This window comes from Malaclemys terrapin, chromosome 6, assembly GCF_027887155.1.
Source record: "Malaclemys terrapin pileata isolate rMalTer1 chromosome 6, rMalTer1.hap1, whole genome shotgun sequence".
NCBI lineage: Eukaryota > Metazoa > Chordata > Testudines > Emydidae > Malaclemys > Malaclemys terrapin.
In genome coordinates, this window is record NC_071510.1 from 118,489,576 (window position 1) to 118,503,871 (window position 14,296).

Here is a 14,296-nt window from a genome sequence, read left to right on the forward strand (position 1 = left end):
ACCCAAGTTTTGCGGACACCTGCCAAACAAAAGGACCTGGAGGGTGGACTGCCAAAAGAGAAGGATAATCCATGGAAGAATGTGACTATGGGGACAGGTCAGAGGAGGACACCAGCTATTGGTGGTAAAATTGGGTTGATTAACAGATTTGCTGCACTGGGGAATGAGGAGGAGAAACAGGCAGAAGGTGAGGAAGAAAAGAAGCAATGCCAATCCCTGCAGAAGAGATGGAGATAGCCACGGACTGAAGCCTAAGGAAGAATGGGAATATGATATGAGGAGGCTGTGACGGAGAACATAAAACAGAGTCATACAAGCACCAGGGAGAGACAGGCTCATGTGAGCGAGGACTAAACACTCCAAAGAATTGACAGGCATGTCACCAGACCAGATTCAGAAAACAGAAGTGTGTGCTCTGTGCCAGGAGCAAGGGCATGAGATATGGATGTGAGGCTAAAGAGGATTCTGATGTGAGGGAGGAAAAATCCACTAATGGTGCTGCATGTCAGGATGAATGACTCTGCTGGATTCCCACTGGAGTGGATTGGAATGCTCAGCTGGGTAAGGCACTTAAAGAAATGGAAGCTCACGTGATTTATAGAGGAGAAATTCCGGTCTCTAAAGAATGATGGTGAAGGCGTGGCAAGATAATGAAGATCAACAGATGGCTCAAGGATTGGTGCTCTGTGGAAGGCTTTGGGATGATCGACCATTGGGAAGCATTTATAGAAAGAAGACTCTTATCAACTGATGGGCTCCACTTGACTACCTAGGATATTAACCAATTGATAAGAAGGGCTTTAAACTGGGAGATGAGAGGAGAAGGTTGAGAGACTTGTGAAATCACCACACCTGGCTTCAGTATTCAGGAGCAGGAAAATCCCCTAAATGAAGATATAGTAAGGGATAATGGAACACCACAAGCTAGAAAACCTGGTGAGGTCCAAGGGAAACAACTGAGTTGCTTGCACACAAATGCAAGGAGCCTGGGCAATAAAATAGAGGAACTGTAACTACAGGTACAGGAAGTCAAATCAGGTATTACAGGGATTACAGAAACAAGATGGAGTAGCCCTCGTGACTGGAATACAGGTATTGAAGAGTTTGTCTGTTTAGAGGAGAGAGAGGAATAAAAACTTGGAATTTCTTCAAATGAGCTATACAAAAATTATTTGAAATTTGCATCCTAAGTAAGGGGAAGAAACTTGTAGGGAAAGGTTCCCAATCCAGCTGGATGAATAACCACCTTGAAAAGGTTAGGAGTTAGCAATTTGTTCTAAAACCTTGCATACTGCTGAGGTCAGAATAACAGGTTTGTAATTGCCTGGATCACCTTTCCCACCCCCCTTTCTTAACTATAGATACAATGTTAGCTATTCTCCAGTCGTATTGTCCTACCCGTGAATAGATTTATTAAAAATCCTTGCTACGGGACTAGCAATCTCAGGTGCCAGAGTGGGTTTTTGATCCTTTGTTGTCTGCCTTCAACCCCATTTACGATTTCTCTCGATGGAATTCAGTCTGTTAGCTGAAAGGTTGCTGAGCAGTAATCTATTCCTTGGCTCTGAGTTAATGTGTTCCATTCAGAGGTACTGCAAAATAAGCTGCAGCCCAATTAACCCTGTTTGTACTTGGGTGACACAAGATGCTGTCTATTGAGCTAAGCATCCTCTTCAGGCATCCTATCTTTTAAACACGACCTATCCTTTTCTCCTGATTTACTGAGTGGATGTTGATTTTTATCAGTTAATTTGGATGGCTGAGGTTGAGGAATCTCTGTCCCTTCAGAGGTGACACACTGATTTCCTATAAATCACGCTATATTGCGGATGTATATTTAGAGTTGTCATAACTGAATTCGATTCATTCTGTTTGCAGTTATGAAATGTAACAACCTCATGGAAAATGCGGTGATGAGCAGAGCCAGGGAGTGGGGTGATTTTATTTATAACAGTCACAGATGTCTCACGTAGTGGCCGCAACTCCTGTCCAGTCAGTACTTCATTATTATTACAGTAGTGCACACACGACCTAATCAGGGCTGTACGGTGCCAGGTATTGTACAAACACATAGACGTGGTCCCTGCCCCGAGGATCTTACAGTCTACTTAAAGCTGAGGCATAACAAGTGAGGATGACAAATAGGAGGGGAGGGAAGGAAGAGAACACGGGTAGCAGTAATTAATCTCACCCAATTACGTCGATTCATGTTGTGCAACATTTGACAGTTACACACATTTTTAAATATTATTTATTTGCCTCCCACCCTCTTGCTCCTTTTTGCATAGATCAGTTCAACCCCATCCCTCTGCCTACCTATATAGGGGCTGTTGGGGACATGTTGTTTCTAAGACCTTGGTCCTGTGATGGGGAATCAGGGAAGACTGGCTAGCCCTTTCCCTCAGCAGTGGCTGGAACTTGCTGGGAAGACCCAGCCTGAAAACCCTTAATGCCCAGGAGTGTGCTGCCATAATGCAAACTGCCTGGCATTGTTAGGAGTTGAAATAAAGGGGCACCTACAGTGTTGGGGCTGCATTTCCTTCGTATCAGCTGATGAGGAAACACAGACCTTCCAGGTGAATGGCATATCTTAGGAATGTGCCTTCATAAGGCAAGCTTTGCGCAAACAGTGCACAGTGGAAGAGGATTATAGACCTAGCGCAGCCAAGCACAACCCAAGTAGGAGGTTGTATGGTACATTTCTCCTGACAATTCCACACGAAAGTGAAGATTCTTTGAGATCTCATTGAGATTGTGTATCAAGCAGTCATGACCTCTAGAGCTGGGGTGGCGGGAGAGCGGGAAGAGGGAGAGAGGAATCTTATACTTGGTGTTCCATATTCATGTTCTATCCTGATTGACCTTACCTCAACCCTCTGCTTCCTTTGAGATGACCTTGCTGTGACATCCATCTCTTCATGCTGGGTGCATAGAGAATGGTGTTGCTGGATAAACAGCCTTTTTTGCTCTCAGGGCCGCCCAGAGGATTCAGGGGGCCTGGGGCAAAGCAATTTCAGGGGCCCCTTCCATAAAAAAAAAGTTGCAATACTGTAGAATACTATATTCTCGTGGGGGCCTCTGCAGGGGCCGGGGCCTGGGGAAAATTGCCCCACTTCCCCCCCCCCCCCCCCCCGGGCAGCCCTGTTTGCTCTTGCCTCCCCTCCCTGGTTCCCTGGTTGTTAAGAGGTTCCAGTTCTGTGCGATGCAGTGAGGCATTGTGTGTCTGTAAGAAGGAATGCAAGGGCCCATACAAAGAGCCTTTTTTAAATTTAATGTTAATAAAAAGTTTAACACAACTTGTAAAACCAAAGCAAATACAAGTGTGATGTTTCATGCTGAGGGCAATGAATACATCATAAAATCAGTGAAACAAGCTAACCATCAAAATAAACTGTGGTTTTATGGATATATATTAAGAGATTTAACAATAAATTGGTCATACATTTTCCCCATATAGTCTCAGAATGGCAGCAGCACACAAGGGTACTAATCACTTCCCAAATTATCCACTGTGCATGAATCGCTTGGAGTCCTGCTCATGAATGTTGCCAAACCAGTGCGCATTGCTTTAAATGTCAAATCAATTTGCTGTTGTTTTGCTCAATGTACTTGTAACCAGTGAACACGCTGTACTACTCTTGTTTTTGGTAGTAGAGGACTGGAATAACGAACCTTGATGATGATGACAGCTTAGAGTTTTGAGGATTTAAGACGGGAAAAAAGAAACCGAGAGAGAGAGTGAGATGGAAAAAATAAACTTTTTTTAAAGAGAAGTACTAAAAGCAGTTCCAAATGTTACATTTGTTGTTAGTGTTTCAAATATCCCCAGATACAGCGAGCCTTTAATGGATGGATGCACATCACCATAATTTAACAGGAGAGATGGCATCAGCTTCGTTTCCTGAGTTTACTGCTGTTTCTCTCTCTCAAAGAGTGTCAAACAACTCATCAACAAAGGATTGTTTGCTAATGCAGCTTAATACCAGCTATGGCAAAAATGTTGTGTATAGATATGGGTGACATGGTGGAACTGAATTAGTATTACCATTAAAACAATGAGGAGTCCAGTGGCACCTTAAAGACTGACTAAGATTTATTTGGGCATAAGCTTTCGTGGGTAAAACCCCACACTTCTTCAGATGCACCAGACTTCTCGTTGTTTTTGTGGATACAGACTAACATGGCTACCCCTCTGATACTTATTACCATTAACCTCTTCTTCCTTGCACTTCACAGACTGGCAGACCACCTAAGGAAAACAAGAGCTGCCATCATTTTCCAGAAACAATACCGAATGTTGAGGATCCTTCGTGCTTTCCAGAAAATCCGCAACGCCACTATCACTATTCAGGCCTTCGCTCGGGGCATGTTTGTCAGGAAAATTTACCTCAAGGTACTACTACTTCACAAAATGTCACTGCATTAGGGAGAGATGCCTTTAAATTTATCTACCAAGAGTTCAGTCCAGTCGTGTATTTATTGAAGACGCTTTGATCTTTTCCCCAAATTGTGAGGTTTTGTATTTCGGGAGTTCCCAAGTATTAACTGCAAATATTGCAGCACTAAAGCTGTGCGAGCAGAAATGATTAGGCAGCAGCACCTCAAAGGACTAGCTTAATGAAGTTATTCACACAAACAGATGCGTACGGGCATAGTGGAAATCAGGAAATGTCATCTGACGTAATACATCCAGGGAAAATCTTACCTGAGGAAAAATGTACACGTCTGAGCCATGCTACTGTCTGTTAGAGTCAAGCATAAATGAAAGTTGGCTAGTTGCTTTCACATTTACTGCTATTGCCTATTTAATTAATGATCTCCATTAATTTTAATGCAGTAACAGATGCCAAGTGAAAGGAAATAAGTGATGCTGATGATCATAATAAATGACACAGGAAAGGACTGCCAGGCTCAGGAGACGGGTAATGGCATAGGGAACCCTCCACATCAAAGTCATCGGCTGAGATCCAGCTCCACTTGGTAGTCACCAAAAGTGATTACTATCAGATGGCTGTTAGTGGTTTCAGTCCAGTTTCCAAAGGGCAGACACCCATGTGACAAAAAGCATCACTACAATTGATAATAAGTAAGGTCACTTGTACCCTCGGTCTAGAAAAGAGGTCAAGAATGAATGGGCATGTAGACTGAACTAGCCACTTGGAAGATCCCTGCAGGCCCCAGCTGATTCCCATTGGATTGGGGAGTGGGGGGACTCACACTGTCATTGCTCACACAATACCTGTTTTGTAGATAGGGCTGCTATTCTACCACTGTTCAGAAACGCTATTCTTTTTAACTATCCACTATTCAAGAGAACTCAAACCTTAACAATCAAGTATTAGAGTTGGGTGGAAACCAAGCCTCTGGATTCAAACACCCTCAAGCTTTAGGGAAGTTTAGATAGAGAGCTGGGTCCAAATGCAAACTTTACAGCTGATGTGTGGCTCCATATATTGCCACATCTGGCACAGTGGGTTAGTGTACTCCCCTATTGCCCTCAGAAGATCTTAGCGTAAAATTTCATTAGATCGCTAAGTGAATTTAGTAGGTCTCCTGTTTATTCCTTGGGAACAGCCATCCCCATCTCTACAGCAGCCTGTATTCATGAAAGTGCCAAGACCAAAAATTATAGAGTGCTGTAAGTGAAGACTAAGAAGCATCGGAAGAGCTGTGTGGAGATACTTGCATAGCACCTCCCTAGTTCCTTGTTGTTCCATGGACTCCTGTGTGACTTTGGGAAAGTCGCTTAGTCTCTCAGTTCCTCATCTGTAAAATGGTGGTAACAGCAGCTTCCTACCTCACAGGGTGTTGTGAGGGTAAATACATCAATATTTGTGAGGTGCTCTGATAGTATAGTGGCCATACAGGTACTGAAGATAGATGGAAAATATAAAAAGGGGGGAAGCCCCCCCTAAAATAATAGCAATTAGATGATCATTCATCTGTTCCTGCAACTGTTTTACTAGAATAATGTAAAGATGCAGGGATGTTAATTCAATTCCTTTCGGGGCAGAGGAGAAATGTGAGGGGAACAAACAGGGCAGTGCTGTGCAGTAAATTCAATTGGGCCATTGTTACTAACCAATAGCAGCTTTGTTTTATGCTCCAGATTGTCTTGTTTCTGCATGTTTCTCCTGATTGTCTTTTGTTTCTGCATGTTTTCTAGATCCTTTTGGAGCACAAAGCTACCATCATCCAGAAACGTGCCCGGGCCTGGCTGGCGCGTAAGCAATTCCTCCGCTTCAAGTGTGCAGCTGTGGTCATCCAATGCTACTTCAGGCGCATGAAGGCCAGGCAAGAGCTGAAGAAACTGAAGATTGAAGCACGGTCTGCACAGCACTTGAAGAAACTCAATATCGGCATGGAGAACAAGGTGGTTCAGCTTCAGAGGAAGATAGATGATCAGGTGAGCCCCAGAGTACGGTCTATTGGAACAACTTTGGTTCTGTTTCTGTCTTGCATGTATCACGCAGGCAGAATTTGGGAAGTGGATAAATGAGTGGCTGACTAGACTTTATGTAACAAGTATTGTTCCAGAGTGGTTTATGTGGGGCTATACCTTCAGCACACCCGAGAATTGCAGCTACTGCAGAATGTGGCTACCATTTGTTCAATGCGACTTCCCATAAGTAGCTTGCACTGGCTGCCAGTTGATGTATAGGTGAAGCTTAAGATGTTGATTTTTTAAATACTGTGTTGTCTTCTGCATGGGCCCTGCCTACCTTAGAGACTGCCACTCTCTGAATGATTTCAGGGTGGCTGCCAGCACTTGAGCTAGCTGCTGCCAGGGCATTCTCAATGAAAGGTCCTCGCCTCTGGAACATAAGAACGGCCATATTGGCTCAGACCAATGGTCCATCTAGCCCAATATCCTGTCTTCCGCCAGTGGCCAGTGCCAGATGCATCAGAGGAAATGAACAAAACAAGCAATCAGTGAGTGATCCATCCCCTGATGTTCACTCCCAGTTTCTGGCAATCAAGTGACTAGGGACATGGGGTTGCATCCCTCACCATCTTGGCTAATAGCTATTGATGGACCTATCCTCCATGAACTCACTTCCTGCCCTCGGTCTGCCAAAGCCAGGACATGCTGCCAAGTCTGTTTGGTGGAGTTTTTTGTTTGTTTCCCCATCCCTCTCTGATCTGGAGGGAAGGTACTGAGGTACAGTGGCTATGGGATTTTGAATTCAGTGGCTGAAGAAGTGTTTTATTGGCATTGCGCCTCTTAAACTTCCTTGTTTAATTCTTTTGTTAATATTTTTACACGTGCCAAGAGATTACTGATTATGCTTTTAAGAAATCTAAATAAATACAGCAGAATACTTGGTAAATGCGTAAGAATCATGGGAGTTAATGTTCTTGCTTAAGTTCTAGAGATAGGGTGACCAGACGTCCCGATAAAATCAGGACCGTCCCGATATCTAGGTGTTTGTCCCGTATCTGGACTGATGCTTGGTCGGGATGCAATTTGTCCCGATATTTCGCAGTACTCCTTTTATTTATTTATTTATTTATTATTATTTTGTGCTCCACCGGCAGCACTCCGCTTTTTTTTTTGCTCTGCCAATGACACCCCCCACCCCATGTGTCCTGATATTTTCTTCCTCTCATCTGGTCACCCTATGTAGAGATTTCCTGCACGCACATGATTAATGTGAAACATATTTCACTGATCAATCGAAAGCACAAGAACAGGAAAAGCTTGTTTCACTGCATTCGTTTACCAAAACTAATCTAGCTGTCATCATGTGTCATAGCTTTTGCTAGCTGAAAAAATGGAAAGATGATGAAATCACATTCTGGAACACAGTTTGACCAGATGTCACATAGATAGTAGCTAATATTTCTCCTTTGAGGAGCATCCCTGTGGGTTTTCCTCTTCCCCGCGCCTTTGACTGGAGAATTTCAGCAGCAGTGCTCCTCTGTGTCATGCATGTCTCCCTGTCGCACGCCATTATTACCAGACCCCCCTCAGTTCCTTCTCAACCATCCTTGGCCTGAGACGGAGCTCCCAGCAATGATTAAAATCGATAGCTAGCTTAGGATTATAACAGTCTTTTAGTATTCCCGAAGCTGGCAGGCTCAGAGTTGAGAGGCAAACAGAAGCCTACCTCCTCTGCCACAGCACCGACAGAGCTGCCTAAAGATGCGGCACCGGTGCAGTCTCCACAGGCTATGGCGCCACCTTCCGGTCCCATAGCACAGAGAGCTCGTGTGTCGGCACTGACGCCTGCATGCACAACAACATTGTCGGCACCAACCACCTCGGCACTGAAACCACTGGCACCGAACCATTTCCTGCACCAGAAAGACTTACTGATCTCAGCGATGCCAGAATCACCACTCTTGGATACCAATGTATCTCTGGTACGCATAGTCCCGTGTCGACCCACCACACCTTCACCACTCCTCTCCCATCCAAACTACTTCAGCATAGGCTCACCTGTACAGCCTAAGTCTTACCACAGGGTTGACACCCAGACCAGGTAATGGCCACCCATAGATGCCATCACCTATGCCATTCCCCATGCAGTGGCCCTACTGGGACCCCTGGAGGGCATACAGGAAACAATATGCCTGGCCCCCAAACTTCTACAGGGAGAGGATTAAATTTCCCTCACCACCTTCACTGGCTACACCATCAGAACCTCTGGAGTAAAGCTTTGAGGAACAGGAGGCAGTCCTGGAGCAGGAAATGACACCATCGGCCAACATTTCCTCCTCTTCTTCAGATGAGGCAAAAATGCTATGACCATCCACAACTTCTGATGATTTCAAACATTTCCAGGAGCTCTTCAAAAGAATTGCCGATTCCCTGTAGATCCTTGTAGAGAAGGTCCCAGGGTCCCAACACAAATTACTGGACATTCTCCAAACTTCATCTTCGTCAGAAATAGTTCTGATAAACGAACACTTATGGAGCTGGCAAAAAACATATGGCAGACAACAATACCGCCCACTTGCAAAGAGAGTGGATAAAAAGTATTGCGTTCCCTCAAAGGATGGACTTTATTTTCTCACCCCGCACTGAACTCTTTAGTTGTTGACATTGTCAATCAACAAGGCAGACAAGACAAATCCACCCCATATGACAAAGCGTGGAAACAATTAGAACTTTTTGGCCTCAAGACCTACTCATCAGCCGCTCTTCAATTTCAGATTGCAAATTACGGTGCACTGATGCCGAAATACAGCCATACAAACTATTCAAAACTCACAGACTTTATTGATTACATACCAGAAGACAAAAGAGACCAATGTAAAGCCATCATCTCCAAGGGCCATCTCCTAGCCAGAAATGCCTTATAGGCATCTCTAGATGCAGCAGACGTGGTGGCACACTCCATGGCACACCACCATAGTTTGCATTGAGCTTCGTGGCTCCACCTGTCTGGCTTCCCAAGAGAGGTACAATCCAGTATGGAAGACCTCACTTTTGATGGCCAGAAACTCTTTGCAACAAAGACTGACGAGTCCCTCCACACCCTGAAGGACTCTTGGGGAACCCTTTGTACCCAGGGGATATACACACCTGCAACAAGAAAAAAACAGGGTAAATACTATCCCTCCCAGCAGACAAGGTCTGCCCCGTATGCCCAACAACAGAAGGAATACGACACACAAAGGCACAGATCGAGACCTCCAAGGCATTGACCACCTGCGCCTCAGTCATTGGCATCGCAGCAACCCTCTGCAAAACAGCAATTTTGAGGGTTTGGTCGAGGGCCCAAACGACCTCCCACTTCCTCAGTGCTGACACCACCATTGACCATCCCCCATTTCAGACACCGTTTGACCCCTTTCTGCTCAGCATGGAAATCCATCACCCTGGGTTCTAGAAATAATGCACACAGGCTGTTCAATACCTTTCATCTCCATCCCTTCTTCTCACCCTTCCTCCCCATCCCTCTTCAGAGACCTCTCTCACAAACATCTTCTACAGCAAGAGATAAACCACCTCCTACATCTGTGCTCTCTGAAACAGGTGCCATCACAACACAGAGGGAAGGGTTTTTATTCCCACTACTATTTAACCCAGAAAAAGAACAGGGGATAGAGATCTATTTTAGACCTCAGAAAACTCAACAAATTTGTAAAGGTCCGGCGGTTCAGGATGGTCACGCTAACAACAATAATACCAGCACTGAAACAGTGGAACTGGTTCTCGGCCCTTGACCTCCAAGGCACCTGTTTTCACGTAACCATACATCCTGCTCACAGGAGGTTTCTCTGATTTACTCTGAGGACAGAACGTTGTCAGTACAAAGTTCTACCTTTCAGCATCTCAACAGCACCATGGGTGTTTTCCAAAATTCTTGTGGTAGTGGCAGCACACCTCCGCAAGCAACGGGTAATAATATTTCCCTATCTGGACGTTTGCCTACTAAAGGCACTTACCTGGGCACATGCCCTGGACGTTACTCACAGGAGTGTCGCCCTCTTTTCACATCTGGGATTACAACTAAATATACCAAAATCAACACTGACACCCATGCAGAAACTGGACTTCATTGGGGCCCATCTCAGTGCTCTGGAGGCCAAAGTGTCACATCCAACAAACAGACTTGTAATTATAGTCAATCTGATCTCCACAGTACTGAGCAGCCCACAGATATCAGCACAGACTGGCCTCCAACTATTAGGTCATAGAGCGGCAACCACATTTATGGTATGACACGGAGGACTTCTCATGCACTGCATTCAGGACTGGCTAAGAACCATCTGCGTTCCATAAAGACACTCTGAACAAGCGCCTCACCATGCCACTCAAAGTCAAAGACTCTACACTGATGGACCCAACCCCACAACATGTGTGTGGGAGTCCCTTTCACACAGACTCCATCTTAAATGATTCTCACAACAGACGCCTCCTTGATAGGCTGGGGGGGGGGCTCACCTACAGCACCACACAATTCAGAGCAGATGGTCTTCTTCTGAGACACTGTTGCACATAAACCACCTGGAACTGCACACAGTTTGCAGCGCATGCTTGCGCTTCCTACCCTTGATCAGAATTGAGACCATAAGGGTAATGATGGACAACATTGCCTGAGTGTTTTATATAAACCGACAGGAAGGGGCAAGATCACACTCACTATGCACTGAAGCCATCAAACTGTGGAATTGGTGTGTCCAGCACAATGTCAATATATTAGCCTCGTATCTCCCAAGATGTTAAAACACCACAACAAATACATTAAGCAGAGAATTCTCCCAGGGAATGAGTGGGAACTAAACATGCAGAGCATATTCAGACATTGAGGTCCCATCAATAGACCTCTTCACGATATCTCAGAATTACAAATGCCTGCAATTCTGCTCGAGAGCAGGATTGGGCTCCTGATCCATGGGGGATGTCTTTTTCATCAAATGGGATGGGCCACTACGATATGCGTTTCCCACTATCCCCCTGCTATCGAGGGTGCTTTCACAAAATAAGGACCAGCAAGGCTAAAATCATCTTGATATCCCTCACATGGCCCAGACAAACTTGGTACTTGTATCTGTTGAGAATGGCAGTATGTACGCCACATACTCTTCTCTTTCTACCTAACCTTCTATCGCAGGATGCCGGACAGGTTTACCACCCGAACCTGGAGAGGCTTCACCTAAGAGCATGGCACTTACATGGTTCCATCACGATGAACTGACCTGCTCGGAACAGGTGAAGGACATATTATTAAACAGCCGTAGGACAACCACATGTAATACTTACCTGCATAAATAGAAGAGATTCAACATCTGGTGCCAAAACAAACAAGCCCGGGCTGTTACCGCTCCCTTACCAATGATATTAAAATACATATTGGAACTTAAAAAATCTGGCTTATCGCTTAGCTTCATTAGAGTATATCTCGTGTCTATTGCCTCTTTTCACCGCAAGGTGGATGGGATATCTCTATTTGCCCATACTGTAACTAAACGCTTTCTCAAGAATATCAGAAACGTCTAACCTGAAATTTGAAAACTTACCCACCTTGGGACTTGAACTTGGTTCTCTGCTGCCTCACCAGAGCCCTATTGGAACCATTAGCAACATGCTCTCTGACACACCTATCAAAGAAGGTGGCTGTCTTGACAAGTGGGGGAGCTAGGGGCTCTTCTGGCACACCCCATACACCCATCTTTTTCAAGGGCCGAGGTCACGCTAAGCCCTCATCCTAAATTTTTACTCAAAGTACCTTCTTCTTTTCACTTGAACCAACCAATCCATCTTCCCTCATTCTTCCCTAAACTCCATGGGAGCAAATGGGACTCAATATTACACACTCTGGATGTCAGATGCACACTAGTGTTCTACCTTGAAGGAACTACACCCTTCAGAAAGTCACTAAGGCTTTTCATTTCAACTTTGGACTGATCGAAAGTTCCACTAGCTCCAAAACAGACTCTGGGTGCATTCAATTTATTGGGTGCATTCAGCTTTGTTACCAACAGAAGGAGTTACAACCCCCAGCAGGGATCCAAACCCACTCCACCAGATCCTTATCAACCTCAGTAGCCTTTTTAAACAAGCACCGATCATAGACCTATGCAAAGCAGCTACCTGGGTATCTGCACATGTTCACAGAGCACTATGCAATAGACCAGGCTCAAGATCGGACACCCTGTTAGGACGTACTGTATTGTCATCAATTACCCATGCAACTCTGAAGCTCTTTCCATCCATTGAAGGGCACCGCTCAACAATCACCTGGAATGGAGCACCCACAGGGACATTCCTCAAAGAAGGAGAGGGTTACTCCCCCTGTGCAGTAACAGGTTCTTTGGGATGGGTGTCTATGTGGGTGCTCCACTACCTGCCCTCCTCCCCTCTACTTCGGAGTTCAATATACGGACTCTACAGTAGAGAAGGAACTGAGAGGGTGTCTGGTCAAGTGCGCTAGATAGGCACCGACAACGGCACAAGACTGGGAGAGTGCATGTGCGACCCAGATGAGAACTGCTGCTGAAATTCTCTGAACAAAAGCGTTGGGACACACATTCATCTGAAGTGGAGCATCCACAGGGACGCTCATCTCAAAGAACCTCAGTTACTGCAGAGGGTGAGTAACCCTCTCTTCTGAAAAACACGCCGTGTTGATTGAGGTGAAAAGTAAAACCAGGCAATTTCAAACCACATGCTTGAAAATCCAGAATAGCTAAAATTGAAACACATACTTCAGACATAAATTTGGAAAAAGTGTTTTTCTTAAGCTTCCTGCTTTAACAAATATCTGGAATGCAGAATAACTGCTACATTCCATTGGACCGTACCATATTTTAGACTTGATTTTAACAAATAGGAAGGAACTCATTGAGAATTTGAAAGTAGAAGGCAGCTTGGGTGAAAGTGATCATGAAATCATAGAGTTTGCAATTCTAAGGAAGGGTAGAAGGGAGTATAGCAAAATAGAGACAGTGGATTTCAGGAAGGCGGATTTTGGTAAGTTCAGAGAGCTGATAGGTAAGGTCCCATGGAAATCAAGACTGAGGGGAAAAACAACTGAGGAGAGTTGGCAGTTTTTCAAAGGGACACTATTAAGGGCCCAAAAGCAAGCTATTCCGCTGGTTAGAAAAGATAGAAAATGTGGCAAAAGACCACCTTGGGTTAACCACGAGATCTTGCATGATCTAAAAAATAAAAAGGAGTCATATAAAAAATAGAAACTAGGAAAGATTACAAAGGATGAATATAGGCAAACAACACAGGAATGCAGGGGCAAGATTAGAAAGACAAAGGCACAAAATGAGCTCAAACTAGCTACAGGAATAAAGGGAAACAAGAAGACTTTTTATCAATACATTAGAAGCAAGAGGAAGACCAAAGACAGGGTAGGCCCACTGCTCAGTGAAGAGGGAGAAACAGTAACGGGAAACTTGGAAATGGCAGAGATGCTTAATGACTTCTTTGTTTCGGTCTTCACCGAGAAGTCTGAAGGAGTGCCTAACATAGTGAATGATAATGGGAAGGGGGTAGGTTTAGCAGATAAAATAAAAAAAGAACAAGTTAAAAATCACTTAGAAAAGTTTGATGCCTGCAAGTCACCAGGGCCTGATTAAATGCATCCTAGAATACTCAAGGAGCTAATAGAGGAGGTATCTGAGCCTCTAGCTATTATCTTTGGAAAATCATGGGAGACAGGAGAGATTCCAGAAGACTGGAAAAGGGCAAATATAGTGCCCATCTATAAAAAGGGAAATAAAAACAACCCAGGAAACTACAGACCAATTAGTTTAACTTCTGTGCCAGGGAAGATAATGACGCAAGTAATTAAGGAAATCATCTGCAAACACTTGGAAGGTGGTAAGGTGA

General features: G+C 44.6%; 1 protein-coding gene across 2 annotated transcripts in view; it reads left to right on the top strand.

Moving 5' to 3' along the window:
- MYO5B (myosin VB) overlaps positions 1-14,296 on the top strand; it is a 385,776-nt gene that overhangs the window by 290,660 nt on the left and 80,820 nt on the right. For both annotated transcript variants that reach the window (XM_054031756.1, XM_054031755.1), the window contains exons 20-21: positions 4,237-4,393; positions 6,167-6,406. In XM_054031756.1, the coding sequence (XP_053887731.1) occupies positions 4,237-4,393; positions 6,167-6,406 (397 nt within the window). The remainder of the gene's footprint in view (positions 1-4,236; positions 4,394-6,166; positions 6,407-14,296) is intronic.